The sequence below is a fragment of the Lipotes vexillifer genome, unplaced genomic scaffold, assembly GCF_000442215.2.
Source record: "Lipotes vexillifer unplaced genomic scaffold, Lipotes_vexillifer_v1.1 scaffold362, whole genome shotgun sequence".
Lineage (NCBI taxonomy): Eukaryota > Metazoa > Chordata > Mammalia > Artiodactyla > Lipotidae > Lipotes > Lipotes vexillifer.
In genome coordinates this window covers 212,600-240,178 of record NW_006788741.1, presented here as the reverse complement: position 1 = coordinate 240,178, position 27,579 = coordinate 212,600, and the positions used below count along the sequence as shown (strand labels likewise).

Here is a 27,579-nt window from a genome sequence, read left to right as displayed (position 1 = left end):
AATGGTTCAGAAGAACCTAGGGAGCAAGAATAAAGACACAGATGTAGAGAATGGTCGTAAGGACACAGCGAGGGGGAAGGGTAAGCTGGGACGAAGTGAGAGAGTGGCATTGACATATATACACTACCAAATGTAAAATAGATAACTAGTGGGAAGCAGTCCCATAGCACAGGGTGATCAACTCGGTGCTTTGTGACCACCTAGAGGGGTGGGATTGGGAGGGTGGGAGAGAGATGGCAGAGGGAAAGCATATGGGGATATAAGTATACATATAGCTGATTCACTTTGTTATATAGCAGAAACTAACACAACAATGTAAAGCAATTATACTCCAGTAAAGATGTTAAAATTATTTTGTAATTTAAAAAATATTGTAAAAAATAATAAAGAAGAATGAAAAAAAAAAGTAATCCAAATAATGGGCACTGACATCAGTCAGTGTCCTTAATCATTGATTATTGACATTATTTATTTGAGTAGGTAGAAGGCAAATTTGTTCAGCCAAATTTTGTGTTATATAAGAAGTACCATTTATTTGGTATTATGAGCTAAATACAGTTTGGGTATATTATACATCTGATCTATCATTATTTCCAGAACTTTTTATGAGAGGTGTTAGTATTTTATGTACAAATTAGGAAAGGAAGCCTCAGATTTAGTGACTTGCCCAATATCTCACAGCTAATAATTGGTAGAGCATTCATCCCCTAGGTCTGATTTCAAAGCTGTTGAATGTTCCACTAAACCAGAGACTAATAAAGAATATATTATTTATGATAATATTTTAAAAATTTATAGTGTGCTCAAAGAATGTATCAGTGTTGAACAGTAATCAGCCAAATAAAATTTAGTGGATAATCCATGTACAGCCTCATTTTATATGAAGAAAAGCCAGCCAATGTGAAATTATGTTCTAATTTTTTATGTAAAAGGTCGCATAGTAAATAATTTTGACTTTGCGGATCACAAGGTCTCTATCATAATTACTAAATGCTGTTGTTACATGATAAAAGCAGATTAAACAATATGTGAATGGATTGGTGTGTCTGTGTTCAGATAAAATTTTATTTACAAAAACAGGCAGCAGCTGGTGGCCCTAGTTTACTGACCACTGTTGTAATAGAAGATACAAAATATAAATGTATAAGTAGAGTTTTGTAGACTCTGAGAAGACAAAAATACAGTTGATTGTTTTAAAAACTTGGTAATTTAAAAAGAGTATCTAATTCATGGGGATACAATGAGCAAGGCATGAGCATAATACAGTGGATTAATTAATAAACACTTCCAAAAATAAATGTGGAATGACTAGTTGATAAAGGGGAAAGGAAGCAGGAAATTATCAGCAATTATGAAAGCCAGACAGAGTGTATACATGTTCTGTTTTGAAAGTCAATTTGGAATTAAGCACTGAATTAAGAGACCTGGACTGTAGTACAAATCTATTAGCAATTGGTTGTGTGATTTCAAGCACATAACTTTTTTGACTTGTAAAATAAATGTGTTAGGCTAGGCTGAATTCTCAACGTTTTTTTCTGATCCAGTACACGTGAACAATATAGTGCACTCCTCTCAGTAACAGTGGCTCAGTTCAAGGGTGTTAGGAGAATAGGTAATAGTCAGCCTCCAGAGTAGGCACTGTCCTCTTGATAAAAATTCTTAAAAGTAATTAGACACTATACTTTTCCTTGTAGGAATAAGCATGTAATTTAAAAATTCCTTTTGGTATTGTTTGCTTAGTGTCTCTTTCTTGTGCTGGTCTCTCAGCTCCACAAAAGCAAGACCCTAGTGTGTTTCCTTCGTTGTATATATAGCTCCTAGTTCAGTGACTGGCTATAATAGGCTCTTAACAAGTATACATTGGATGGCTAGCTGTCTGGCTGGCTGTCTGGCTGTCTGGCTGGCTGGATGGATGCATTGCTTGGTGAATGTCATTGAAAAATTATTGGAATAGATGATCTGTAAAGTCCCTTCAAACCCCAAACATTCATTGAGGTTATTTGTTTTATTTATAAAGCTTCTCTGTCTTTAACTCAGACTTGTTGATATTTTTCTCTGCATTCTGCCAAGTACAATGTCAGCAAAGACCAGTTTTTTCCACTTATTCCAGAAATCAACCTCATATGAAATCCAGTAAATGCCTTCTTTCTGCCAAAGAGGCAATATTTTCCTAGAGAACCAGACCATCTGATGGTAAGGTAGTTTAAAAATCCACTTCTCCTATTAAAAAAAATAGTTGAATATGAATCTTACATATTTACTCAAAATCTAAAAAATAGGGACAAAGTCACTTCAATTTTGTCATGTGAAAATCTTACCTCATCAAGATACAAAAGGAATTGTATAATTGTATTTCCTTAATAAGCACTTGGAGAATTAACTGTATGGCTCACAATCATTGTTGCATTATTTTCTTGAATTCTATGCCACAAATACTCAGCAGGCAAGATGTTCATTTTAAGTTGTTTTGTATGTAACTGCTGGAATCTCATCAGGCAACCTTACAGCAAATGTTTACTGATGAGTTTTCTTTTTTGTTTTGTGTTTTAAAGAGAAATGAATACATTTTAAAAATTCCCTAGTGTTTGTTCCTAAAAGAAAAAAAAAACAAACAAAACTAAAGCTAATTGAGACCTTTTTAGACAAAGGCCTTGATCACTAAAAGTGAAGGGCAAATAGTTTCTCTTTTATTGATGGAAAACTTTTGACCAACAGTATTGGGGAGTATTTCCAAAACACATTACAATTCCCTCTCCTTAGAATAATACTTTTATATAATAACAAGACTTTCCTGGAAGAACTGTAAGTCTTTGTCTTTCTTCACACATTGTCATCTCCTGAGACACACATAAAAAACTGTGTTTCTGTGAATATTTTCTCATGTTGCATGCACCAGGACATCCTGAGTACCCTTGAGCCTAGCAACATCACTAGAAGGCCTAGAAAGAGTTTGAAGAAATTTTCATGGAAAAGATTGAGTTTAGGAACTGCAAATGGAAGTGCTCTAAAGCATACTAGAGTGCTTCTGCTTGAAAGAAAAGAAAACCAACTGAGTTGAGCTGGTAAAAGTTTTACTCTTACATAGCCAGCATGGGAGGCGTTGAAACTATATACTGTTTCATAATTAAAGCTGAGATGAAAGGAATGGATGTAATAAGTCACTGAGGTACAGGATAACAGAACAGGACTTTCTTTCTCTTTCTTCTATTGTTGTAAGGCTTTCTATTTTAAATGCCACAGAGTTATGACTAAAATATAGAGCAAGCTGGAAAACAGCTCTGTGGATTTTCCATCACACTAACTCTGGCAAGGAAGTGACCTGGGCCTTTTGGGTGTAGTTTTTTTCTTTATAAAGTATTCAGATTAAACAATGGCTCAGGAGAGGTGTATATTTTTATGATAATATTTCCCAAAATACAATTAAATATAATCACACAGTACTGGGTCATGCTTTTAAATTTTCTTAGACTTGCTGATAGTTATAAAATTAATTTTCCTTCTATCAGCAAGACACAAGACTGAAGTCCATGATATTGTTTATGTAATCTTTATTGTCCCTTTACGTGAAATTTTTGGATTTTGTATTCAATTATTTATGCAATATTAAACATGGTTCTTTGAATCAGTAACTATTTATAAAGCACCTTTTACTTTCCAGGCATTATATACAAGGTGCTACAGGAAAATGGAATCGGATATGTTTGTTCTCAAGTTGTACACAGTCTACAATGTGTGGCAGGCTTGTGATTCATTAAAGTGCAGAGTACAAAGTAAATGATAAAAGTGAAGACTGAGCACTCTGGCAAAGTATAAGGCCCACTTTACTCAGCTAGGAACTGCTTTCCAGAGACATGATGTCAAGCTAAGTCTTGGAAGAGCCATAACAGTTTTCCAGAAAGGTAACTAAGCAGAATGTAATGTAATGTATAATAAGAGACCCATATTAAGAAGAATCTTGAAATGACTTATAGTTGGGTTTGAGTTTTATTGCAAATGCAATGGGAAACCACTTTAAAATGTGAACAAAAGAGATAAAATCAGGCATACATTCTAGGGAGATATCTTAATGACCTTGTAGAAGATAGATAAAATACAAGCAGACTGGAGGCAGGGAAACAAGGAAGGAGGCTTCTGGAATAATACAAGCTATAAAGTAAAAGGGCTGCTCTTAAGTCACAAGCCTGGAAGGCATATGATACAGTGGCTAACAGCCAGGACTTTGACCAACAGACTTGGTCTTATACACCTAATATCTATGTTACGTTTGGATGGTCAAAAAGTTATATTGAACAGTCTCATTCAGTAAAAAGAAAAATAAACCCAACCAGGTTAATTGAGCTTAGGAGTGGGTGTGACAGGAAGTCACATAGCTCAGAAACTGGCTACACATTCCAACTCTCTAATAGGCCTCCTTGTTTCTCTTCTATTTGTTCTTTGCATTTACCCCATTATATTTTCTCGTTCAATCTACCTCTCTGATTACTCAATTTCTTCTTCCTCATAATGTATGCTTGCCTAGGAAATCATGGCTTCGTAGGCCTTCTAATGCATAATGACTATTCATTTGCCCCTGCTGGGTGGGAAAGTCTCTCAATATTCCCTGGGTCATATTAACAAGAAAGAGACATGAATGGCTCTGCTCTTGTCTTCTGATCTGCCTAACCCATATCTCCATAACTCTGCAGAATTTTAACTGGCTCTAGGTTTAGAGTGGTAATATATAGGGAGGCTATGGAGAACAATGAGACCTACCTTAGAGCTTGTGGACAAGACACTTGACTTTAAAAGGGATGATGGAAAAGCATACCTAGTACCTGGGTCAAGAAGAATGATCTGCAGGGGGCAGGTTCAAGGAAGAGTTACAAAATCAAACCAGCTGAATGTAATGACCCAATAGATATGGAAAACTATGAACAGGGAGGTTTCAGATGTGAGCCACTGAGTAACTAGCATGCCAAACAGGGAAAAACAAGAAGAAAGGTCTTTTGATGAGTTCAAATTTGAGCACGTGGGTCAGTTTTGTAGAAAATCCCTGTAGGTAACTATATATATTTTTGGCTTTCAAGACATATTTGGACTATAGACAGCCATTTACGACCACTCTCCTTTTTGGATTCTTGGTTTTTTTTTTTACTTTAGTCTTCCTTCCTTGTCTCCTCCAACTCCTTCCTATTTACCTACTCTTCCCTCATCCCTTATGTGATCTTTTTTGGGCTCACATGTTTCTAGAAACCCAGTCCTGGTTTCTCTTCATGCTCTATATATTTCCCTGTATTATCTCATGAAATCATAAATTAGTAAATGCCATATTTATGCTTGTGACTTAAAATCTATTATCTTCAAAAACACACCCAATTGTCGGTTTGGCTTCTTGATTTAGATATCTAAATGACCTCTCAAACTTTTGAATTGAACCCCCAACATCCCATCCACCCCAGTCATCTTTGTCTATTTATGTAACGATATTATTCTTTCATTTACAAAAGTCAGAACTTCAGGATTTTCCATGATACAATCTTTTCCTCATTCCCCACAGCCAACCCATCGGCAATGCCTATAAATATCATCTCCAAAATATGTCTGTATTCCTTTCCAACTCTATTGTTGCCATCTTATTTGAGACTACTTATAAATAAGTAAATAAATAGATAAATAAATAAATAAACCTTTTTAACAATTATTCAGTGGCTTCCAAATTTCACTTACAATAAAGTTTAAATTTTGACAAGGCCATGGAAATAGAGGTCCTCACCTCTATCCTTACTATATACTCCTACAATGTTTTGTTCTAGCTATCTAACAAAATTTTTCCCATTGAGACATTTGTTCTTGTTATTTCCTCCCCCTCAAACCATCTTCAATGGGTTGGCTCTTTTGAATTATGTGAGTCACAATTCATCTGTCACCCAAATAAAGGGATCTTTCCTATCTCCAATACAAAGAAACCCCCCATCCACCACTACATTGTTATATCAATGGTTTTTTTTTTCTGTTTTATAGCACTTTTCTTTTTGAAATTATCTTCATTATTTTTCTTATTTAAGGTCAGTTTTCCCCATACCCATTCACTGTGATCTAATCTCCATGAGTAGAGATGTTGCCCTTTTTTTTTTTTTTTTTTTTTGCGGTACGCAGGCCTCTCACTGTTGTGGCCTCCCCATTGCAGAGCACAGGGCGCGCAGCTCTGGACACGCAGGCTCAGCAGCCATGGTTCACAGGACCAGCCGCTCTGTGGCATGTGGGATCTTCCCAGACAGGGACACGAACCCATGTCCCCTGCATTGGCAGGCAGAGTCTCAACCACTGCGCCACCTGGGAAGCCCAAGATGTTGCCCTTCCTGTTCACTCCCATATCTCTAGTGCCTAAAGCAGTGCCTGGTATGCGTACTAAGTTGTTGATTAATAATTCAATTAATTAATTCTAGCAAAAGATCCTTTTTTTTTTCTTTTTTTAGAATGTATGGGCAGCCTCTTACATGGTGAGTTTATTTTTCTTTTTATTGGGGTATAGTTGCTTTACAATGTTGTGTTACTTTCTGCTATACAGCAAAGTGAACCAGCTATATGTTTACATATACCCCCTCTTTTTTGGATTTCCTTCCATTTAGGTCACCACAGAGCACTGAGTAGAGTACCCTGTGCTATAGAGCAGGTTCTCATTAGTTATCTATTTTATAAATATTGGTGTATATATGTGAATCCCAATCTCTCAATTCATCCCAACCCCCGTTTCCCCCCTTGGTGTCCATAAGTTGGTTCTCTACATCTGTGTTTCTATTTCTGCCTTGCAAACAGGTTCATCTGTACCATTTTTCCAGATTCCACATATATGCATTACTATACAATATTTGTTTTTCTCTTTCTGACTTACTTCACTATGTATGACAGTCTCTTAAGATCCATCAACAACTCTACAAAAGACCCAATTTCATTCCTTTTTGTGGCTGAGTAATATTCCATTGTATATATATCCTTCTTTATCCATTCCTCTGTTGATGGACATTTAGGTTGCTTCCAAGACATGGCTGCTGTAAACAGTGCTGCAATGAACATTGGGGTTCATGTATCTTTTTAAATTATGGTTTTCTCAAGGTATATGCCCAGTAGTGGAATTGCTAGGTCATACTGTAATTCCATTCTTACTTTTTTAAGCACCTCCATACTGTTCTCCATATGCCCAGTAGTGGAATTGTTAGGTCATACTGTAATTCCATTCTTACTTTTTTAAAGCACCTCCATACTGTTCTCCATAGTGACTGTATCAATTTACATTCCCACCCACAGTGTAGGAGGGTACCCTTTTCTCCACACCCTCTCCAGCACTCAATGTTTGTAGATTTTTTTTATGATGGCCAAGCTGACCAGTGTGATATGATACCTCATTGTAGTTTTGATTTGCATGTCTCTGATAATTAGTGATGTTAAGCATCTTTTCATGTGCCTCTTGGCCATCTGTATGTCTTCAATGGAGAAATGTCTATTTACATCTTCCACCCATTTTTGGATTGGGCTGTTTTGTTTTGTTTTTTGATATTGAGCTTCACATGCTATTTGTATATTTTGGAGATTAATCCCTTGCCTGTTGCTTCATTTGCAAATATTTTCTCCCATTTGGAATGTTGTCTTTTCATTTTGTTTATGGTTTCTTTGTCATGCAAAAGTTTTAAGCTTCATTAGGTCCATTTGATTAGTTTTCTTTTTACTTTCATTACTCTAGGAGGTGGGTCAAAAAAGATATTGCTGTGATTTACGTCAAAGAGGGCTCTTCCTACGTTTTCCTCTAAGAGTATTACACTGTCTGGTCTTACGTTCAGATATTTAATCCATTTTAATTTTATTTTTGTGTATGGTATTAGGGAGTGTTCTAATTTCATTCTTTTACATGTAACTGTCCAGTTTTCCCAGCACCACTTATTGAAGAGGCTGTCCTTTCTTCACTGTACATTCCTGTCTCCTTATCAAAGATAAGGTGACCATATGTGTGTGGGCTTAACTCTGGGCTTTCTATCCTGTTCCATTGATCTATATTTCTGTTTTAGTGTCAGTACCATACTGTCTTGATTACTGTAGCTTTGTAGTATAGTCTGAAACCAGGGAGCCTGATTCCTCTAACTCCATCTTTCTTCCTCAAGATTGCTTTGGCTATTCGGGGTCTTTTGTGTCTCCATACAGATTTTAAGATTTTTTGTTCTAGTCCTCTGAGAAATGCCATTGGTAATTTGATAGGGATTGCATTGAATCTGTAGATTGCTTTGGGCAGTATAGTCATTTTGACAATATTGATTCTTCCAAACCAAGGACATGGTATATCTTTCCATCTGCTTGTGTCATCTTTGATTTTTTCATCAGTGTGTTATAGCTTTCGGAGTGCAGGTCTTTTACCTCCTTAGGTAGGTTTATTCCTAGGTATTTTATTCTTTTTGTTGCAATGGTAAATGAGATTGTTTCCTTTTTCTGACTTTCATTGTTAGTATATAGGAATGCAAGAGATTTCTGTGCATTAATATTGTATCCTGCAACTTTACCAAATTCATTCATGAGCTCTAGTAGTTTTTTGGTGGCATTGTTATGATATTTTATGCAGAGTATCATGTCATCTGTGAACAGTGACACTTTTACTTCTTCTTTTCCAATTTGGATTCCTTTTATATCTTTTCCTGCTCTGATTATCATGGCTAGTACTTGCAAAACTATGTTGAATAATAGTAGCGAAAGTGGACATCATTGTATTTTTCCTGAGCTTAGTGGAAATGGTTTCAGTTTTTCAGCACTGAGAATGATGGTTGTTGTGGGTTTGTCATATATGGCCTGTATTATGTTAAGGCAGGTTGCCTCTAGGAACACATTCTGGAGAGTTTTTTTCATAAATGAGTGTTGAATTTTGTTGAAAGATTTTTCTGCATCTATTGAGATGATCATATGATTTTTATTCTTCAATTTGTTAATATGGTATATCACACTGATTTTCTTTTAACATTTTTATTGGAGTATAATTGCTTTACAATGTGGTGTTAGTTTCTGCTTTAGAACAAAGTGAATCTGCTATACATATACATATATCCCCATATCTCCTCTCTCTTCTGTCTCCCTCCCACCCACCCTATCCCAGCCCTGTAGGTGGTCACAAAGCAACAAGCTGATCTCTCTGTGCTATGGGACTGCTACCCACTAGCTATCTATTTTACATTTGGTAGTATATATAAGTCCATGCCACTCTCTCACTTTGTCACAGCCTACACTTCCCCCTCCCCATGTCCTCAAGTCCATTCTCTACGTCTATGTCTTTATTGCTGTCTTGCCCCTAGGTTCTTCAGAGCCTTTTTTTTTTTTTTTTGATTCCATATATGTGTCTTACCATACATTGTTTTCCTCTTTTGGACTTATTTCACTCTGTATGACAGACTCTACGTCCATCCACCTCACTACAAATAACTCAATTTCATTTCCATTTATGGCTGAGTAATATTCCATTTATATATGTGCCACATCTTCTTTATCCATTCATCTGTCGATGGACACTTAGGTTGCTTCCATGTCCTGCCTATTGTAAATAGAGCTGCAATGAACATTGTGGTACATGACTCTTTTGAATTATGGTATTTTCAGGGTATATGCCCAGTAGTGGGATTGTTGGGTCATATGGTAGTTCTATTTTTAGATTTTAAGGAAACTCCATACTGTTCTCCATAGTGGCTGTATCAATTTACATTCCCACCAACAGGGCAAGGGGGTTCCCTTTTCTCCACATGCATTCCAGCATTTATTGTTTGTAGATTTTTTGATGATGGCCATTCTGACTGGTGTGAGGTGATACCTCTTTGTAGTTTCGATTTGGATTTCTCTAATGATTAGCTATGTTGAGCATTCTTTTATGTGTTTCTTGGCAATCTGTATATCTTCTTTGGAGAAATGTCTATTTAGGTCTTCTGCCCATTTTTGGATTGGGTTATTTGTTTTTTGACATTGAGCAGCATGAGCTGCTTATAAATTTTGGAGATTAATCTTTTGTCAGTTGTTTCATTTGCAAATAATTTCTCCCATTCTGATGGTTCTCTTTTCGTCTTGTTTATCATTTCCTTTTCTGTGCAAATGCTTTTAAGTTTCATTAGGTCCCATTTGTTTATTTTTGTTTTGATTTCCATTTCCCTAGGAGGTGGGTCAAAAAGGATCTTGCTGTGATTTATGTCATAGAGTGTTCTGCCTATGTTTTCCTCTAAGAGTTTGATAGTGTCTGGCATTACATTTAGGTGTTCACTCCATTTTGAATTTTTTTGTATATGGTGTTAGGGAGTGTCCTAATTTCATTCTTTACATGTAGCTGTCCAGTTTTCCCAGCACCACTTATTGAAGAGGCTGTTTTTCTCCATTGTACTTTCTTGCCTCCTTTATCAAAAATAAGGTGATCATATGTGCATGGGTTTATCTCTGGGCTTTCTATCCTGTTCCATTGATCTCTATTGATCTGTGAAGTCTCTATTGATCTGTGAAGTCTGTTTACATTTTCTATTTCTTCCTGGTTCAGTCTCAGAAGGTTGTGCTTTGCTAAGAATTTGTCCATTTCTTCCAGCTTGTCCATTTTATTGGCATATAGTTGCTTAGTGTCAGTTGTTACTTCTCCTTTTTCTGTTCTAATTCTGTAGATTTTATTCTTCTCCCTTTTTCCTTGATGAGGCTGGCTAATGGTTTATCAATTTTGTTTATCTTCTCAAAGAACCAGTTTTTAGTTTTATTGATTTTTGCTATTGCTTTCTTCATTTCTTTTTCATTTATGTCTGATCTGATCTTTATGATTTCTTTCCTTCTGGTAACCTTGGGGTTTTGTTTTTAATTTCTTTCTTTCTCTAATTGCTTTAGGTGTAAGTTTAAGTTGTTTATTTGAGAAGCTTCTTGTTTCTTGAGGTAGGATTGTATTGCTATAATCTTCCCTCTTAGAACTGCTTTTGCTGCATACCATATGTTCTGGGTCATTGTGTTTTCATTGTCATTTGTCTCTAGGTATTTTTTGATTTCCACTTTGATTTCTTCACTGATGTCTTATTTAGTAGTGTATTGTTTAGCCTCCACGTGTCTGTATTTTTTGCAGGATTTTTTCCTGTAATTGTTATCTAGTCTCATAGCATTGTGGTTGGAAAAGATACTTGATATGATTTCAATTTTCTTAAATTTACCAGGGCTTGATTTGTGACCCAAGATATGGTCTCTCCTGGAGAATATTCCATAAGCACTTGAGAAGAAAGTGTATTCTGTTGTTTTTGGATGGAATGTCCTATAAATATCAATTAAGTACACCTTGATTAATGTATAATAAAGGTTGTGTTTCCTTATTTATTTTCATTTTGGATGATCTGTCCACTGGTGAAAGTGGAGTGTTAAAGTCCCCTAATATGATTGTGTTACTGTTGACTTCCCCTTTTAGGGCTGTTACCATTTGCCTTATGTATTGAAATGCTCCTAAGTTGACTGCATAAATGTTTACAATTGTTATATGTTTTTCTTGGATTGATCCCATGATCATTATGTAGTCTGCTTCTTTGTCTCTTCTAATAGTCTTTATTTTAAAGTCCATTTTGTCTTAGATGAAAATTGCTACTCCAGCTTTCTTTTGATTTCTATTTGCATGGAATATCTTTTTCCATCCCCTCACTTTGCTTGTATGTGTCCTTAGCTCTGAAGTGGGTCTCTTGTAGACAGCATATATACAGGTCTCCTTTTTGTATCCATTGAGCCAGTCTATGTCTTTTGGTTGGAGCATTCAATCCATTTACATTTAAGGTAAATAACAATATGTATGTTCCTATTACCATTTTTTAAATTGTTTTGGGTTTGTTATTGTAGGTCTTTTCCTTCTCTTGTGTTTCTTGCCTAGAGAAGTTCCTTTAGCATTTGTTGTAAAGCTGGTTTGGTGGTGCTGAACTCTCTCAGCTTTTGCTTGTCTGTAAAGCTTTTAATTTCTCCATCAAATCTGAATGAGATCCTTGCTGGATAGAATAATCTTGGTTGTAAGTTTTTCCCTTTCATCAGTTTAAATATGTCTTGCCACTCCCTTCTTGCTTTCAGTGTTTCTGCTGAAAGATCTGCTGTTAACCTTATGGGGATTCCCCTGTTTGTTATTAGTTGTTTTTCCCTTGTTGCTTTTAATATCTGTTTCTTTGTATTTAATTGTTGGTAGTTTGATTAATATATGTCTTTGTGTGTTTCTCCTTGGACTTATCCTCTATTGGATTCTCTTTGCTTCCTGGTCTTGATTGACTATTTCCTTTCCCATATTAGGGATTTTTCAACTATATTCTCTTCAAATATTTTCTCATTCCCTTTCTTTTTCTCTTCTTCTTCTGGGACACCTATAATTCGAGGGTTGGTGTGTTTAATGTTGTCCCAGAGGTCTCTAAGACTGTCCTCAATTATTTTGATTCTTTTTTTCTTTATTCTACTCTGCAGTAGTTATTTACACTCTTTTATCTTTCAGATCAGTTATCCGTTATTCTTCTTCAGTTATTCTGCTATTGATTGTTTCTAAAGAGTTTTTATTTTCATTTATTGTGCTGTTCATCATTGTTTGTTTGCTCTTTATTTCTTCTAGGTCCTTGTTAAACGTTTCTTGTATTTTCTGCAGTCTATTTCCAAGATTTGGGATCATCTTTACTATCATTGCTCTGAATTCTTTTTCAGGTAGACTGCCTATTTTGTCTTCATTTGTTAGGCCTGGTGGGTTTTTACCTTGCTCCTTCATCTGTTGTGTGTTTCTCTGTCTTCTCATTTTACTTAACTTAGTGTGTTTGGGGTCTCCTTTTAGCAGGCTGCTGGTTCATATTTCCTGTTGCTTTTGGTGTCTGCCCCCAGTTGGCAATGTTTGTTCAGTGGGTTGTGTAGGCTTCCTGGTGGACGGGATTAGTGTCTGTGTTCTGGTGGATGAGGCTGTATCTTGTCTTTCTTGTAAGGAGGTCCACATCCCATGGTGTGTTTTAGGGTGTCTGTGACCTTATTATGATTTTAGGCAGCCTCTCTGCTAATGGGTGGGGCTCTGTTCCTGTGTTGCTAATTGTTTGGCATAGCTTGTCCAGCACCATAGTTTTCTGGTTGTTGAGTGGAGCTGTGTCTTAGCATTGAGATGGAGATCTCTGGGAGAGCTTCCACCACCTGATATTATGTGGATCTGGGAGGTTTTTGGTGGACCAATTCCTGAACTTGGCTCTCCCACCTCTGAGACACAGCCTTGACACCCTGCTGGAGCACCAGGATACTGTCAGCCACATGGCTCAGAAGGAAATGGAGAAAAAAAGAAAGAAAGAATAAAATAAAATAAAGTTATTGAAATAAAAACGAAAAAATAATTATTAAAAATATAAAAAAATCAAAATCAATTGAAAAAGGGAAAAAAAAGGAAGAAAGAACAACCAAACCAAAAAAACAAATCCAACAATTATAACAAGTGCTAACAGCTATACTAAAAGAAAAAAAGAAAAAAGAAAACAAAACAAATAAACAAGAAAAAAAATCCCAGACAGACAGAACCCTAGGACAAATGGTAAAACAAAGCTATACAGACAAATTCATACAAAGAAGCATACACATACACATTCACACAAAAAGAAAAAGGAAAAAAAAAATATATATATATATATATAAAGAAAAAAGGAGGAAGAGAACAACCAAATCAATAAACAAATCTACCAATGATAATAATCTCTAAATAGTAAACTAAGATAAACATAAAACCAGAGAAAAATTCGATGCAGAAAGCAAACCCCAAGTGTACTGTTGCTCCCGAAGTCCACCGCCTCAATTTTGGGGTGATTTGTTGTCTATTCAGGTATTCCACAGATGTTGGGTACATCAATTTGATTGTGGAGATTTAATCCGCTGCTCCTGAGGCTGCTGGGCGAGATTTCTCTTTCTCTTCTTTGTTTGCACAGCTCCTGGGTTTCAGCTTTGTATTTGGCCCCACCTCTATCTGTAGGTCGCCTGAGGGCATCTGTTCTTTGCTCAGACAGGACAGGGTTAGAGTAGCAGCTGATTAGGGGGCTCTGGCTCACTCATACTGAGGGGGAGGGAGGGATATGGAATGTGGGGCAAGCCTGTGGTGGTAGAGGTCAGCATGATATTGCAACAGCCTGAGGCATGCCATTTGTTCTCCTGGGGAAGTTGACCCTGGATCACGGGACCCTGGCACTTGTGGGCTGCACAGGTTCCCAGGAAGGGAGGTGTGGATAGTGACCTGTGCTTGCACACAGGTTTCTTTGTGGCCGCAGCAGCAGCCTTAGTGTTTCATGCCCGTCTGTGGTGTCCATGCTGATAGTTGTGGCTCGCGCCCATCTCTGGAGCTCATTTAGGTGGTGCTATGAATCCCCTCTCCTCGTGCACCCCAAAACAATGGTCTCTTGCCTCTAGGCAGTTCCAGACATTTTCCCAAACTCCCTTCTGGTTGGCTGTGGCACACTCACCCTCTTCAGGCTGTGTTCATGCAGCCAACCCCAGTCCTTTCCCTGGGAACTGACCTCTGAAGCCTGAGCCTCAGTTCCCAGCCCCCACCCACTCCGGCAGGTAAGCAGACAAGCCTCTCTGGCTGGTGAGTGCTGGTTGGCATGGATCCTCTTTGTGGGAATCTCTCTGCTTTGCCCCCCAACCCCCTGTTGCTGTTCTGTCCTCTATGGCTCCAAAGTTTTCTGCCCGCCACCCCCCATCTCTGCCAGTGAAGTGGCTTTCTTGTGTATGGAAACTTTTCCTCCTTCACAGCTCCCTCCCAGAGGTGCAGGTCCCATCCCTATTCTTTTGTCTCTGTTTTTCCTTTTTTCTTTAGCCCTACCCAGGTACATGGGGAGTTTCTTGCCTTTTGGGAAGTCTGAGTTCTTCTGCCATTGTTCATTATGTGTTTGGTTCGAGTTGTTGTAGGTGTATTTCTGATGTATTTGTGGGGAGGAAGCTGATCTCTACATCTTACTCTACCATCTTAAAGGTCTCCCTCTATCACATTGATTGATTTGTGCATATTTAAGAATCCTTGAATCCCTGGGATAAATCCCACTTGATCATGATGTATGATCCTTTTAATGTGTTGTTGTGTTCTGTTTGCTAGTATTTTGTTGAGGATTTTTGAGTCTATATTCATCAGTGATATTGGTCTTTAATTTTCTTTTTTTGTGATATCTTTGTCTGGTTTAGGTATAAGGGTGATGGTAGCCTCATAGAATGAGGTTGTGAGTGTTCCTTCCTCTGTAATTTTTGGAAGATTTTGAGAAGGATGGGTCTTAGCTCTTCTCTAAATGTTTGATAGAATTCATGGGTCTTAGCTCTTCCCTAAATGTTTGATAGAATTTGCCTGTAAAGCCATCTCATCCTGGACTTTTGTTTGTCAGAAGATTTTTAATCACAGTTTCAATTTCATTACATGTGATTGGTGTGTTTATATTTTCTATTTCATCCTGGTTCAGTCTTGGAAGGTTATACCTTTCTAAGAATTTGTCCATTTCCTGCAGGTTGTCCATCTTATTGGCATATAATTGCTTGTAGTAGTCTCTTTTGATCTTTTGTCTTTCTGAGGTGTCCCTTGTAACTTTTTCATTTCTAATTTTATTTATTTTAGTCCACTCTCTCCTTTTCTTGATGAGTCTTGCTAAAGGTTTTTCAATTTTGATTATCTTCTCAAAAAATTAGATTTTAGTTTTATTGAACTTTGCTATTGCTTTCATTGTTTCTATTTCATTTATTTCTGCTCTGATCTTTATGATTTCTTTTCTTCTACTAACTTTGTGGGGTTTTTTGTTCTTCTTTCTCTAGTTATTTAGGTGTAAGGTTAGATTGTTTACTTGAGATTTTTTGTCGTTTCTTGTGGTAGGATTTTATTGCCATAACCTTCCCTCTTAGAACTGCTCTTGCTGCATCCCATAGGTTTTGGGCCAGTGTGTTTTCATTGTCATTTGTCTCTAGGTATTTTTTTTTTATTATTTCCTCTTTGATTTCTTCAGTGATGTCTTGGTTATTTAGTAGTGTATCATTTAGCCTCTATGTGCTTGTGGTTTTTTTACACTTTTTTTCCCTGTAATTTATTTCTAATCTCATAGAATTTTGCTCAGAAAGGCTGCTTGATATTTCAATTTTCTTAAATTTACTGAGGCTTGATTTGTGACCCAAGTTGTGATCTCTCCTGGAGAATGTTTCATGTGCACTTGAGAAGAAAGTGTATTCTGTTTTGGTTTTTTTTAATTACTTATTTATTTATTTTATTTGTGGCTGCCTTGGGTCTTCATTGCCATGCGTGGGCTTTCTCTAGTTGTGGTGAGTGGGGGCTATTCTTTGTTGCAGTGTGTGGGCTTTTAATTGCTGTGGCTTCTCTTGTTGCAGAGCATGGACTCTAAACATGCAGGCTTCAGTAGTTGTGGCACACATGCTCAGTAGTTGTGGCTCACAGGCTTAGTAGTTGTGGTTCATGGGCTTATTTGCTCTGCATTATGTGGGATCTTCCCAGTCCAGGTATCGAACCCATGTCCCCTGCATTGGCAGGCAGCTTCTTAACCACTGTACCACCAGGGAAGTCCCTATTCTGTTGTTTTTGAATGGACTATCCTATAAATATGTCAAGTCCATCATTTAAAGCTTGTGTTTCCCTATTTATTTTCATTTTCAATGATCTGTCCATTGGTGACAGTGGGGTGTTAAAAAGTCCCCTACTATTATTGTGTTACTGTCAACTTCCCCTTTTAGGGCTGTTACCATTTGCCTTATTTATTGAGGTGCTCCTATGTTCAGTGTATATATATTTATAGTTGTTATATCTTCTTCTTGGATTGATCCCTTATCATTATATAGTGTCCTTCCTTTTCTATTGTAACAGTCTTTATTTTAAAGTCTATTTTATCTTATATGAGTATTGCTGCTCCAGCTATCTTTTGATTTCCAGTTGCATGGAATATCTTTTTCCATCCCCTCACTTTCAGTCTATGTGTGTCCGTAGGTCTGAAGTGGGTCTCTTATAGACAGCATATATATGGGTCTTGATTTTGTATCCATTCAGCCAGACTGTGTCTTTTGTTTCGAGCATTTCATCTATTCACATTTAAGGTAATTATTGATATGTATGTTCCTACTACCATTATCTTATTGTTTTGTGTTTGTTTTTGTAGATCTTTTTTGTCTCCTGTGTCTACTGCTTAGAGAATTTCTTTAGCATTTTTTGTAGAGCTGGTTTGGTGGTGCTGAATTCTCTTAACTTTTGCTTTACTGTAAAGCTTTTGATTTCTCTATCAAATCTGAATGAGATCCTTGCTGTGTAGTGTAATTTGGTTGTAGGTTTTCCCCTTTCATCACTTTAAATATATCCTGCCACTCCCTTCTGGCCTTCAGAGTTTCTGCTGAAAAATCAGCTGATAATGTTATGGGGTTTCCTTTGTATATATTTTGTTGCTTTTCCCTTGCTGCTTTTAATATTTTTTCTTTGTATTTACTTTTTGTTAGTGTGATTAATATGTGTGTTGGCATGTTTATTCTTGGCTTTGCCCTGTATGGGACTCTCTGCACTTCCTGGACTTGATTGACTATTTCCTTTCCCATGTTAGTGAAGTTTTTGACTATAATGTCTTCAAATATTTTCTCAGAACATTTTCTCCTTATCTTCTTCTCCTGGTACCCCTATAATTTGAATGTTGGTGCACTTAATATTGTCCCAGAGGTTTCTGAGACTGTCCTTAATTCTATCCATTCTTTTTGTTTTTTTATTCTGCTCCATGGCAGTTATTTCCATCATTCTATCTTACAGCTCATTTATCCATTCTTCTGCCTCAGTTATTCTGCTATCTATTCTTTGTAGAGTATTTTTGATTTCAGTTATTGTGTTGTTTATCACTGTTTGTTTATCCTTTAGTTCTTCTAGGTCTTTGTTAAATGTTTCTGTATTTTCTCAATTCTATTTCTGAGATTTGGATCATCTTTATGATCATTACTTTGAATTCTCTTCAGGTAGACTGCCTATTTCCTCTTCATTTATTTGGTTTTGTGTGTTTTTACCTTGCTCCCTTCTCTGCAACATATTTCTCTGTCTTCTCATTTTGTTTAACTTACTGTGTTTGGGGCCTTCTTTCTGCAGGCTGCGTGGCTGCAAGGTTGCATTCCCTCAGTCTTTTGGTGTTTGCCTCCAGTGTTTGAGGTTCATCCAGTGGCTTGTGTAGGCTTCCTGGTGTGTGTGTGTGGGGGGGTGACTGGTGCCTGCATTCTGGTGGGTGGATCTGGATCTTGTCCCTCTGATGGGCAGGGCCATGCCAGATGTTGTATTTTGGGGTGTCTGTGAGTTTAGTATGACTTTAGGCAGCCTGTCTGCTAATGTGTGGGGGTGTATTCCTGTCTTTCTAGTTGTTTGGCATGAGATGTCTAGCAGTGGAACTTGCTGGCTGTTGGATGGGGCCAGGTCTTCTTGTTGAGATGGAGACTTCTGGGAGAGCTCTCACCAATTAATATTCCCTGGGCCCAGGAGTTCTTTGGTGATCCAGTGTCCTGGACTCAGCTCTCCCACCTCAGAGGCTTATGCCAACCCCTGGTCAGAGAACCAAGACCCTGCAATCTGCATAGCATGGAAGAAAAAAAATAAAGAAAACAAACTGACAAAGATAAACCCCAAGACAAATGGTTATAGCAAAATCAAACAGACAATCACACACAAAGAAATACAGATACACAAACAGAAAAAAAAAAAAACAGAGAAGACAAAAAAGAAGAAAGCAACCAAAGAAATAAATGAACCCCAAAATGAAAACAAGCAATAAAAGTTAAACTAACAAAAACAAAAAACAAATCAAAAGCAGAAAGCAAACTAAAAAATGTCAAAGAAAGTATAAAACAAACACACAAAAATGATGAAAAAAAGAAAGAAGAAAATAAATGGAAAAAATGGAAAACAACAAAAAAATAAAGTAAAAATTAAAAAATATAGTTAAAAAATATAAAAACAAAACAAAGAAAAAAACCAAAAACCAGGAAAAAATACAATATTACAAAAAAAAGTAAAAATAGAAAAAATAAAATAAAAACTTATTAAAAATAAAAGCATAAAAAAGAAAAGAAAAAATAAATAAAAATTAAAACTTAAAAGAATAATGGAAAAGAACAGAATAAACAAAACAATAAAAAATAGTAATAATAATTATTATTTTCCTGTAGCCTCAGCTGTCATTGTCCTTAACCCCAGAGTGAGCCACAGCCAATCCCTGCCTACCCAGGAAGTCTTCCTATACCTCTAAGTAGGTCTCTGGCCCTGACATGGGCACTGTGAGCCCAGCTCAGACTTTGACCTGCCCAACTCCTGCATGTCCTTACCCCCAAAGTCCACAGTTGTTAAAGCTAGACCAACCTCAATTGTGGGGACACAATTCAGATATTCTACAGATGTAGGGTTTACTAAGGCAATTGATATGGCAGCCACAATTGAGATGTGAGGGGAGTACCTGTGGTGGCAGAGACCAGCAGGAAGTTGCAATAGCCTGGGGCTCACTCTTCACTCTCCTGGGGAAGTTGGCTCTGGATTGTGGGCCCCTTGACAGTGGTGGGCTTCACAAGCCACTGGGAAGTTGTGGGCAGTGAGCTGTGATTGCTCACAGGACCCTTGGCAGCAGTGGTGGCAGCAGTAGCAGTCAGCTCCTGCCTCTAGGGTCTGAGATAGCAGCTGCAGCTCGCGCCCACCCCTAAAGCTCATGTAGACTGTGTCCTCTGCCTGTGAGCAGAAGAAGCTCCTATGGCAGGCCCGCTCCTCTCCTCATGCACCCCCAACAATGGTTCCTTGTCTCTCTGGCAGGCCCAAGCTTCTTCCCAGACTCCCTCATTTGTGGCATACTAGCCCCTCAGGCTGTCTTCATGCAGCCAACACCAGTCCCCGCCCTGGGGTCTGACCTCTGAAGCCGAAGTCTCAGAACCCAGCTCCCACCTGCTCTTGTGGATAAGCAGACAAATGTATCAGGCTACAGAGTGCTGGGACCCTCTGTGCAGGACTCTCTCTGCTTTTCCCTCCATACACCTGTTGCTGTGCTTTCCTCTGAGGCTCTGAAGCTCCCCCCAGTCCCTGCCAGTGAGGGAGCTTCCTAGTGTGAGGAAACTTGTCCTCCTTCACAGTTCCCTCCTATAGGTGCAAGTCCTGTCCTGATTCCTTTCTCTTTTTTTTTTTTCTTTTGCCCTACCGAGTTACATGGAGATTTTCTTGCCCTTTTGGAAGTCTGAGGTCTTCTGCCAGTGTTCAGTAGATGTTCTGTAGGAGTCATTCCTTGTGTAGATGTATTTATAAATACATACATTTATAAATACATACATACATTTATAAATACATTATAATGTATCTGGGGGGAGGTGAGATTCATGTCTTACTCCTCCTCCATCTTGAGGGTTCTTCCCGGCAAAAGATCTTTGATAGAGCTTCTCATTTCCACTCTTCTCTCTAAGATCCATTTTCAACAAAAGACCAAAGATCATCTTCTGAAAATAGGAAACAGACCATATGCCTTTGCTAATTTAATCTCTTTGATGGCTTACTAGTGTACTCAAACTAATATCCAAGCCCATCATATAGGTTTTCAGTGCTACTATCTTCTTGCTTATTACATTCCAAGGATCTTTTTTCAACTTTAATCATATAAAACTCTGCTTTTCTTGGAGCACTCTTCCCTGCATTCTTTGCATAGGTATCACCTTCTTCTCTTTCTTTAAATTTGGCTTAAGTGCTACTTCTTCAGAGATGCTTTCCTGATATCCTTATTTAAAGTAAGTTCCCCTTATGTTTTCTTTTTCTCAACCCCTGATGTGTTTCCTTTGTAACATTCAACAGTTTTTCAATTACTATAATTACATTTTTGTGTTTTTGCTTTTCATCTGCTGAATTCACTTGAGTGTGGGATGATCAGGGTAGTGATCAGGTCTTTCTTGTTCTCTTTAGTATCCTTGGTACCTAACATGACACTTAGGACACTGGAGGTACTCAACAAATGTTGTTTTAATTTAAAATGATAACAAATGGTAGTAGAAACTCTTGGGGCAAATAAGATTAACCTGGTTACAAACTAGAGACTCCTACCTAAATCTAGCCTGAAGATGTGTTTTTTTTGGTTCATTTGTGTTGTGTTGATTTAGGCTAGTAAGTGGTTTTAAATTTTTTTAAATTCCTTCAGGTATAACATGAATGCTACAGTTTATCATAGTCCTCAGCTACAGGTAGTATTGAAATATTTTAACAATGAGGAAGGCCTTACGTCTAGTAGAAAGGACACAGGATACTTTGTAAAATATTAACATAATGTTTTATTTGCCAGGTATTAACCTCAAGAGGAGTTAATTACTCAAGAAGTTGCTTGAGCATAGAAAGATCCAGGATGTGTCTCAATATTTGAATACCTCTGCCACTCCACTCCTGTCATCTCTAGACTGGCCCTTATAAGTATTTGAGTTTGTGACACCACTCTGTCCCTGTACAATTTAAAATTAAAAGAGAAGAGGGCAGAGAACAGAGCCTTGGGAAATGTCAACATTCAAGGACTGAGTAAAATAAATGAGTCTCAGAGAGAAGCAGCTAGAGAAGAAAGAGCAACAACAACAACAAAATGGTTTTCCAGCAGCTCAGGGAGAAAAGTTCTTTAAGTGGGCAACTGTGTCAATAGATAAGGGTGGAAAATTGTAGGTATTGGTGACTCCAGGACAAAACGTTTCAGTAGACAATGGGTATTAAGTCAACTTTCAGTGAAGTGAGAAATGGTTGCAGACTACTTGAGAGTCATACCAAAGAGGGGAGTGGTGTACATAGTCTGCCAGGGGTGTAGGGCATGAGGAAGTGTGTTGTCTGTAGATAATTTCAAAACAGTAATAAAGCTGACTAAAGTTCATCTTTTTTTTAGTATTGCCATACTCTGGCAATTCTGAACAAGTTTAGGGTTAAAATTTTGCTACCTTCAGTCACCATTCTTAAAGAGAAGCATAGTGTAACAGCTAGAAGAGGGCATCATGTCAAAAGAGGATGACTTTATTAAACTAGATGGACTTGTGAATGTTTATATATTAAAAGAAAAGGATCAGCCCAGAAGAAGTGTTTTAACAGAGTAGAGGTTGTAATCAGTACAGCAATCTGAGGGCATATAGAATGCCCAAAACACAGGAATGATTTAGCCTTGAATGAAAATAAGGCCTCTAATTCCTAGAGGAAGAATCCCTGACCCTTGATTCAAAACTGTTTCAATATGGCAAGCTGTAGATCTTTTTTTATTTCTTAAATTAACACACAAATTCTGATTACATTATTAAGTTTTCATTTTGTCCACTTCTGAAACCAACATTTATGTTTCAAAAATAATGTCAGTATTCCAGGTGTGACTGCTACTAAATTATTTCATGGATTTCATGTAAAAGAATTTTAAATGCATTGTGTTAGTAGATATATTCTAATTTCTGACATTAAATTAGTGTATTCTGCATTTGCACTTATTTCATACAGGTAACAAATATTGGGTGTTCAAGGACACGACTCTTCAACCTGGCTACCCTCATGACTTGATTACTCTTGGAAGTGGAATTCCCCCTCATGGTATTGATTCAGCCATTTGGTGGGAGGACGTCGGGAAAACCTATTTCTTCAAGGGGGACAGGTCAGTACACACTTCACATGAGGAAAACAGTTAACTAATGTTTAGAGAAGTCAATATATCTAGTCTATAATAGGCATGTACATTTGAGGAAAGAATCTGTGTAAATATAAGCACAAGAATTAATAGAATTGCAACCATTTTTTTTTTTTTTTTTTTTTTTGCGGTACGCGGGCCTCTCACTGTTGGTGGCCTCTCCCGTTGCGGAGCGCAGGCTACGGACGTGCAGACTCAGCGGCCATGGCTCACGGGCCCAGCCACTCTGCGGCACGTGGGATCTTCCCGGACCGGGTCACGAACCCGTGTCCCCTGCGTCAGCAAGCAGACTCTCAACCACTGCGCCACCAGGGAAGCCCTGCAACCATTTTTAAACATTTTAAAATAATATTCAAGATAAATCTTTCTCGAATATACCCAAGTAATGCGACTTTCTTATGAATGTATATATATACAGTATATATTCTTTTTCTTCTGTATAATCTTAACATGCCTATAAAGCTGTATATGTAGTGTATTTTATCCTTACAATGCATTTTCTTGTAATTTTACTTACTTTACTTAAAAAGTACTTTTTAGAGAGGCTTTTTTTTTTTTGCTTTTATATTTAAAGTTAAATTTTTACACTCTTCACACAGTTAATTTTGAACATTTTCAAATACTTTCAGTTTAGTCATGAGTTCTATTTCTTAGGACACTATTTATTTAGGTACCAGCAGATAGGTGCAATGAACTAACTAAACTATCACTGGACTAAACACTTTTAGCTTGAAGTATAATATCTCTTGCTATTTTCTGTCATTTCTTTTCCTTTTATGACATTACTAACAGGGTTTGTAAAACAAAGTGAACTATTACTTTATGAAATACAGTAGTCACTAGGCATACTAATTTCACCCCCTGCCTACTTTTTGACAGATATTACATATAAAATATAAGCTGAAGGCTATATTTTTATTATTTTAAATTAATATTAGGTTAAAAAGAAATAAAGATGAAAAATCAAATTTTAGTTACACTTTTACTAGTTGGGTCAAAATGTGACACTCATAAGTAACCTTCATTGTTAGGTAAAACTTAAATATGTTATTTTACAAGTAAATTTAAAGCACACACATGCACAAACACACATAAAAACAACAGGTTTTAATGAGCAACAAGCTAGTATTTGTTTGCCTTATAATCTTAACATAATGTAACCCTATAAAATGTCTCCAACTTCATGAAAAAAATAAGGATATAAACCTTGTTTATTTTACACTTTGTAATTTTTGATAGCAAGTGACTTAAAACATTGAGCTTTATCCGTGAACAAAAAGATCCTATCATTTGTGTCCATGGATAAAAATGTATAATTTTATTCTGTTACAAGCTTTTTATACATTAAATTTGTATATATTTCTATGGCAAAATATTTATAGCTTTTAATTCACTACGATGAAACTAAGGTTTTGCTGAATGTTTCTTACTAAATCACAAAATAAAATGATTCATCAAAAACTTTATTAATGTAGAAGATACTACTTATCATCACAAAAAAGTATATGACTCTCAGTAAGAGATATGTAGTTAAAGTATGAAAAAAGAAGAATGAAGAAATTGCCACAGCATGGTGAACCCTAATGAAAATAAATCTGTGGACTTATATTCTTTAAAATAACAACACTTAGGTTGTTAGAGTTTAATTCCTCAGCTGGCTTTAATTGCTTGAATGTACTCTTTCAGGACTAGGTTCAATACAGTCCTGTATTGTCCCCACCCCACCCCCACCCCCAGAAAGGGGTAGAAACAAAAGGCTGAGAAGACACCCTGGGGAAATTAACTTCTACAGGACAAAACATGAAAGCTTAACTTTCATATAATAGCTTTAATGAGGGTTTCATAGATGACAATAAAAACTGCCATTTTATTATCAGTTAGCCATACTTTTAAAAATGTTTCCATTCTAAAAGCTTAGCACTTCTTGAAAAAATTAAGTTTAGAAATTAAATGTGGGCTACCTCAAGTCAGTGAAATCAATAAAGGTTACATACCAAATTTATAATGGAATAAAGATATAGTAAATGAGAAAAGGAGTTTTAGTTGATTTATTTCTGACTTGACAAGCTTCATGCAAGATATAACAAAATATATAGAAATAGTTTGATTTTAAGTTCTGCTTAAATAACTGCTTTTATAGGTTTTAAAAATATTTAGAGCAGGATCCCAACAAATTTCCATGTGTGCGATCTTATATATGAGTTCATGAGTCATAGATGTTTTACAAATAGATGATTTCATATTTGTATAATTGCTTAATTCCAAAGTCACACAATTTATTAATACATTCACTCTAGATTAAAAGTATATGGAAAAGACATTAAACTATCTAACTCAAACATAAAAACAACAATTTGCTTATCACTTTTATATGAGAATTCAGTGAGTTTTTCTTCCTTATAGGCATTATATATTTACAATACTTATCAATTTTAACTTTATATATTTTTTCCATGTATATTTTGAGAGAAAATATTGAAAACATTTATCTTTATTTATTTCTTCCTCTTATTTCATTGACATTTTTCTGTTTTAAAAAAATGTAAAACAGATTTCTATTTCTCTAAGGTTAAGATCAGTAAAGGATTTTAGAAATAACCTAGTCCTGGTGTAAAAAACTCAATTGCTTTAAGGGATCAGGCAAATAATATATACAGTGCTGGGTGTAGGAGTAATATATATGGCAGTAGGGAGTGATAGGTACTGTGGTGAGCTGGAAAGTACAAATACTCTAGAAAAGCATTCAAAATCAGAATCATTTATATAATTTGCTAGACAAACAAAGCATACCTTTAAATTATATTTGGTTCAAGTGCTGCCATATGTCAGTCCTACATCATATTCACTTCCTACCAAAATCTAGACTGCCTCAGTTACATTCCATAGGTATTCATCCTTCTGTACCTGACTACCTGTGGTGACAGCATAAATATGAGACAGCCCATTACATTCTCAATAGCTCTAATTCCTGCTTGCATAAGATTTCTGTACTCATCTTGGCATATCCTTCACTCATTTAGTTAAAACATTTTTTGAGCACATACTATGTGACATGTACTAGGTAATGAAGATATAGTAGTAAAAAAAACACACGTATTCTTCTCCCATGGTCCTTAGATTCTATTAGGGGTGATAGTTGTAAACAGAGAAGAAATAAATGACCCTGATATGTTAACATTGAGAAACACTACAAGGAATATAATAGGTGATGATGTGATAGAGGCTCGTGGGTTGTAAAGAGTGGTTGGGAAATTAGTGTGGAGGTCAAGAAAGGCCTAAATTGTGAAGGGGACACTGATTCAAGGACTTTAGTGGGGAGAAATTTCAACCACACAAAGCTATTCAGAACAGTGTGTTGTAAGTACCTGAAATAACAGTAGAAAAGCAAAAATGTTAGAATGTTCAAATCAGAAAAAAATATTGTGGCTATAGCATAGTGGGTAAGTGGTCAAGGAGGTCACACAGGTAAGCAGGGACCAGATTACGAGGCCCTGTAGAACATGGCAAAGACTGGATTTTTTTTTTTAACATCCTTATTGGGGTATAATTGCTTTACAATGGTGTGTTAGTTTCTGCTTTATAACAAAGTATAAGTTAGTTTCTGCTTTATAACATATGTATACATATGTTCCCATATCTCTTAAAGACTGGGTTTTTTAATTTTAAGTACAATGGAAAACATTGGAGGGTCTTCAACAGGAAAGTGCATGTTCTGTTGTGTATTCAAAAGCATCATTATGGCCTCCGTGCGAAGAATAGACTTCAAAAGTGGAAGCAAGGAGATTAATTGGTAGGCTGTTGAAGTAGTACAGGGGAACACAATGGTAGCAGTGGAGATGGAGCAAAGAGTACAGTTTACATTTTGTATGTAATCATAACAAGTTTTTCTTAAGGCTTGGATTTTAGGGGTGAGAAAAGCAAATCAAAGACAACATCTACGTTTATTGCCTAAATAATTGAGTAGATGGTGCCATTTCTGAAGATGTAGCAAAGAAAGGAAGGAATACTGGGAGAAGAGGACTAAGAGTTTGAAATGTTCATTTTCGGTTTGAGATACCTGCTTACACACCAATTAGAGAAATCAAGCAGGTAGTAACAGTTCACAAGGAAAGGTGGGTTGGAGGCACAGATCTGAGAGTAATTTCATATAAATTGTATTGAAAGTAAGGGCCGACATGAAATCTCATAATTATAGAGATAGCTAAAGAAGTGTAGAGGAAATGGTGGTTCTTTAAACAGATCTGTAAATTCAGATTAAAATGTCCAGTTTCACTGTTTCACATATAGCATGGAACTCAGCCCCTCAGACTCCTACTTGCCATTTTCTTAATATACTATAATTTGATACTTGGATACATTTTGATCTTCATAGCATTTAGCTCTAAAATGCTATGTTCCTAAATCATCTCAGCATCTTCTCACAAATATACCCAAGACTCTCTTTTCATACTTCATTCTAGGCTGAACCATTGAGGATTTTAAGACATTTTCAAAGAAAGAAGATAAAATTTAGATCTATTTTGGTTTGTTTTATTATTATTACTACTAATAGCCAAACAGAAAAATACATTTATTTCCTATAGCTTAAGGTGTGTGTTTATGAAGTAATTCCTTTTTGTGTTTTTAAAATTATCCAACAGAGTACAGATTGATATTTTCAATTCTGTTGCATTTTTAATAAGGCTTCTGAAGAAAGAGATTTTTTATGATTATTTCGGTGTGAATAAAAGTGGCCCTGGGTTTTGTGATAACAGAGGCAAGTAGTCTGACTCTAGAGTAAGAAAATGAGACAAAGTGGATGAAGAAATGACCAGATCATATGAAATCAACCTTGGAGCCACTTTCTGTTCAGTTTGAGTTCAGTATCCAGAAACATTAAAGTATGTCATTTCAGAATTTTCTATACCATTTATTTGTTCACACAGAAGGAATTTAAGAAATTGTTTTA

General features: G+C 36.5%; 1 protein-coding gene across 1 annotated transcript in view; it reads left to right on the top strand.

The window, feature by feature from the left end:
* Positions 1-27,579, top strand: part of MMP16 (matrix metallopeptidase 16) — a 346,798-nt gene that overhangs the window by 306,741 nt on the left and 12,478 nt on the right. The window contains exon 8 of the mRNA XM_007461751.1: positions 22,448-22,598. Coding sequence (XP_007461813.1) covers positions 22,448-22,598 — 151 coding nt within the window. The remainder of the gene's footprint in view (positions 1-22,447; positions 22,599-27,579) is intronic.